The sequence below is a fragment of the Notothenia coriiceps genome, unplaced genomic scaffold, assembly GCF_000735185.1.
Source record: "Notothenia coriiceps isolate Sejong01 unplaced genomic scaffold, NC01 NC01_scaffold00023674, whole genome shotgun sequence".
In the NCBI taxonomy this organism is placed as follows: domain Eukaryota; kingdom Metazoa; phylum Chordata; class Actinopteri; order Perciformes; family Nototheniidae; genus Notothenia; species Notothenia coriiceps.
The window spans coordinates 1-1,562 of NW_011356375.1; the positions used below are offsets into that span (position 1 = coordinate 1).

The 1,562-nt window shown below is 45.9% G+C and overlaps 1 protein-coding gene across 1 annotated transcript; it reads left to right on the forward strand.

Moving 5' to 3' along the window:
* Window positions 1-151: 151 nt before the first annotated feature.
* On the forward strand, window positions 152-846 carry LOC104954723 (E3 ubiquitin-protein ligase HECW2-like; the record flags this gene model as incomplete). The annotated part of the gene is made up of 3 exons (XM_010781902.1): window positions 152-387; window positions 553-667; window positions 757-846. Coding segments are annotated over exons 1-3 (274 nt in total), but the record flags the coding sequence as incomplete, so codon positions are not given.
* Window positions 847-1,562: the final 716 nt, after the last annotated feature.

Consider the following 1,562-nt stretch of genomic DNA (forward strand, 5'->3'; position numbering starts at 1 on the left):
GTGTGTGTGTGTGTGTGTGTGTGTGTGTGTGTGTGTGTGTGTGTGTGTGTGTGTGTGTGTGTGTGTGTGTGTGTGTGTGTGTGTCTTTGTATTTGTGTTGTTGTGTGTTTCCTTTTCTTCTTAATGGTGTGCATCGGTGTGAGTGAGCTTTCTTCGTATTTAATTGTGATGTGTCTTGACAAAAGAAGCGATGGGCAATGTGGATTCAGTTAGTTAGATTTCCTGCATGTGTGTGTGTAGATCACAGAGAGGGAGCTGAGGCCCGGGGGAGCAGACATCCCAGTGTCGGAGAAGAACAAAAAGGAATACATCGAGCGGATGGTGAAGTGGAGGATAGAGAGAGGGGTGGTGCAGCAGACCGACAGCCTGGTCAGGGGCTTCTACGAGGTACTTCAGGTTGTCCTTTTATGATAAGCTTATACTGTCTGTACAAATATGAGTTCATATTCTGATCAAAGTGCATCTGTTTAATGAAATCATCTGATATGTAAGAAGTATAAACAGGTACAGTAGGAAATGGGATCCTCAGAGGCTCTTCATGTTGTCTTCCAGGTGGTGGACTCCAGGCTGGTGTCAGTGTTCGATGCCAGGGAGCTCGAGCTGGTGATCGCCGGCACAGCGGAGATCGATTTATCAGACTGGAGGAGCCACACGGAGTACAGAGGAGGTGAGGAAATAAAGGCACGGCTATTTCATGCTTCTCGAGGGATCCGATTAATGGCTTCTTGATGATTTGATGTGATGTTTTATGTCTAGGTTACCATGACAACCATATTGTTATCCGGTGGTTCTGGGCAGCGGTGGAGAGGTTCAATAATGAACAGAGACTACGGCTCCTGCAGGTACGTGTGTGTGTGTGTGTGTGTGTGTGTGTGTGTGTGTGTGTGTGTGTGTGTGTGTGTGTGTGTGTGTGTGTGTGTGTGTGTGTGTGTGTGTGTGTGTGTGTGGGGGTGTGTGGGGGTGTGTGTGTGTGCATGTGTGTGTGTATGTGGGCGGAGACATGTTCGGACATGCTTCCACTTGAACATATTTTATAGGAAATGACTCAGAATACAGGAAAATACTCTCATACCTCATTATCCAAGTCATTGAAGAAGATCCAACTTATTGTCGTTACGTAATACAGGAACTATGCAACAAACGGTTTCTCTGGATTTGACCCATCCTAGTGTTTGGACGGAGCAGTGGGCTGCCATTATGTATACGGCGCCCGCGAGCAGTGTAGGGAACAGTGCCTTGCTCAGGGACACCTCTGTACTTGGTCTTTCCGGGAACTGGTGACCTTCCAGTTTCCAAGCCAAGCCTCATATGGACTTCCCCACCACCTTCCTTATGGAGGATAAGAAGTCAAAAAAACAGTTTTGAAGATAATGGAAACATACTCAAAGTAAGAACAACAGTAACATCAAATTAACACTTAAAACTTGATCCACTCTACCATGCTGCACTGCGATATATCAGATGACTGATCATTGCACACTGTAGCCTAACTGGATGGTCCTCACTTACTATGCGTAGGATGCAGCATTGGTTTTTATTAATGTGTAAAGCCATTTTAGGTA